Source organism: Cyprinodon variegatus, unplaced genomic scaffold (genome assembly GCF_000732505.1).
Source record: "Cyprinodon variegatus isolate N-32 unplaced genomic scaffold, C_variegatus-1.0 Scaffold554, whole genome shotgun sequence".
Lineage (NCBI taxonomy): Eukaryota > Metazoa > Chordata > Actinopteri > Cyprinodontiformes > Cyprinodontidae > Cyprinodon > Cyprinodon variegatus.
This window is the reverse complement of record NW_015151007.1, coordinates 503,961-505,217: the sequence shown is the minus strand read 5'-3', so window position 1 is coordinate 505,217 and position 1,257 is coordinate 503,961. Positions and strand designations below refer to the sequence as shown.

The 1,257-nt window shown below is 48.4% G+C and overlaps 1 protein-coding gene across 1 annotated transcript in view; it reads right to left on the bottom strand.

Annotated features, from left to right (window-relative positions):
* atp2c1 (ATPase, Ca++ transporting, type 2C, member 1) overlaps nucleotides 1-1,257 on the bottom strand; it is a 27,193-nt gene that overhangs the window by 19,814 nt on the left and 6,122 nt on the right. The window contains exons 2-3 of the mRNA XM_015391666.1: nucleotides 555-644; nucleotides 272-307 (exon numbers count right to left, since the gene is read on the bottom strand). Coding sequence (XP_015247152.1) covers nucleotides 272-307; nucleotides 555-644 — 126 coding nt within the window. The remainder of the gene's footprint in view (nucleotides 1-271; nucleotides 308-554; nucleotides 645-1,257) is intronic.

Sequence of the window (1,257 nt, the reverse complement as noted above, 5' to 3'; positions counted from 1 at the left end):
ATGTATGGCAAATGCTGGCGTACGTCGGGACTTGGCGTATGTCGACGTGTGCCAGCACGTTTCAACGTACTTATGCAACGTATGGCAGCGTTTTTTCAAGAGTTTCCGTACATCAGGCATAAGCTGGTCTAAATCGTCAAGGTGTGAGGGGGGCGTTAGCGGGGTGACCTGAGCAGAGAGGCTGGAAGCTTTGTTTGGCTTTTCCTCCTCACTGCCGTTTTTATTTTTGTTAGTCAGAAAGAGGAAGACTTCCAGACAAATTGGGACGTACCTGAACAAAGGCCACCGTCACCACGATGATGATGGCCTGTCAGACAACAAGAAGGGAAAAATAAACACACATGCATGGGTTGGGCTCCAGTTCCACAAAGCTAACAATATAAAGCCTACAATCATCAGCAATCCTTTGTTTATTTCAGGCTCAGATCAAAGTGGACCGGCTGCAGAAATGAAACCATTTCAGATCAGAAGTTCTGCTTTTCACAGCCGGTCCGATCTGAGCGAGCGGATCGTTCTGGGTCCACGGAACACAGCTGGACAGAAGCTCAACGTACCACAGTGATGCTGATGGCGTCATCGAACTGGTGCATGGCGACGCTGATGACGGCCGAGGCGAGCAGCAGCAGGATGAGGGGATCTTTGAACTGCAGATGAACAAAGACGGAAGGATTAAAGCGCAAAAACCCAAAACACACAAGACGACATGGGAGGTTCAGACGCTGCTGAAAGGAGGGCGTGCTCCACAGGAGCCGGCGCTCCCTCAGCAGGTGTGCAGCTGGAGGAGCCCGTTCTGCAGAGCCGCTGCATTCTTTCTATGTTCTACTAATAAAACATCTCAGTCCTGAAGCTCCGATTCATCAAACACACCCAGATAGAAATAAAACAACGATCAATTGCTAGAAATTCAGGTTATATTGTCTATATTTATATTTTTTAAAACAAAGCGGCGCATGTATGACGTGATCCGCTCACGCCGGCTACCATTCCTTCATCCTGTCCGCTGAACTGCTGCTAGTTTTCCTCACATGCCTGGAAGATGTCTAGAGCTGCTACCACAGATGATCTCGCTCTCCAAATGAACGATTCAGATTAGCTAGAATGAATAGAAGGAGTAGAGCGTAGCCGCCTATAGCCCAGGCTGCCTGTTATGACTCCAGTCCGCCGCGCGGATGACGTCATACACACGCCGCTTTGTTTTTAAAAGATATAAATATTAAAAAATCTAACAGCGGATGTCTGGTGGACAGTGATTGGCCT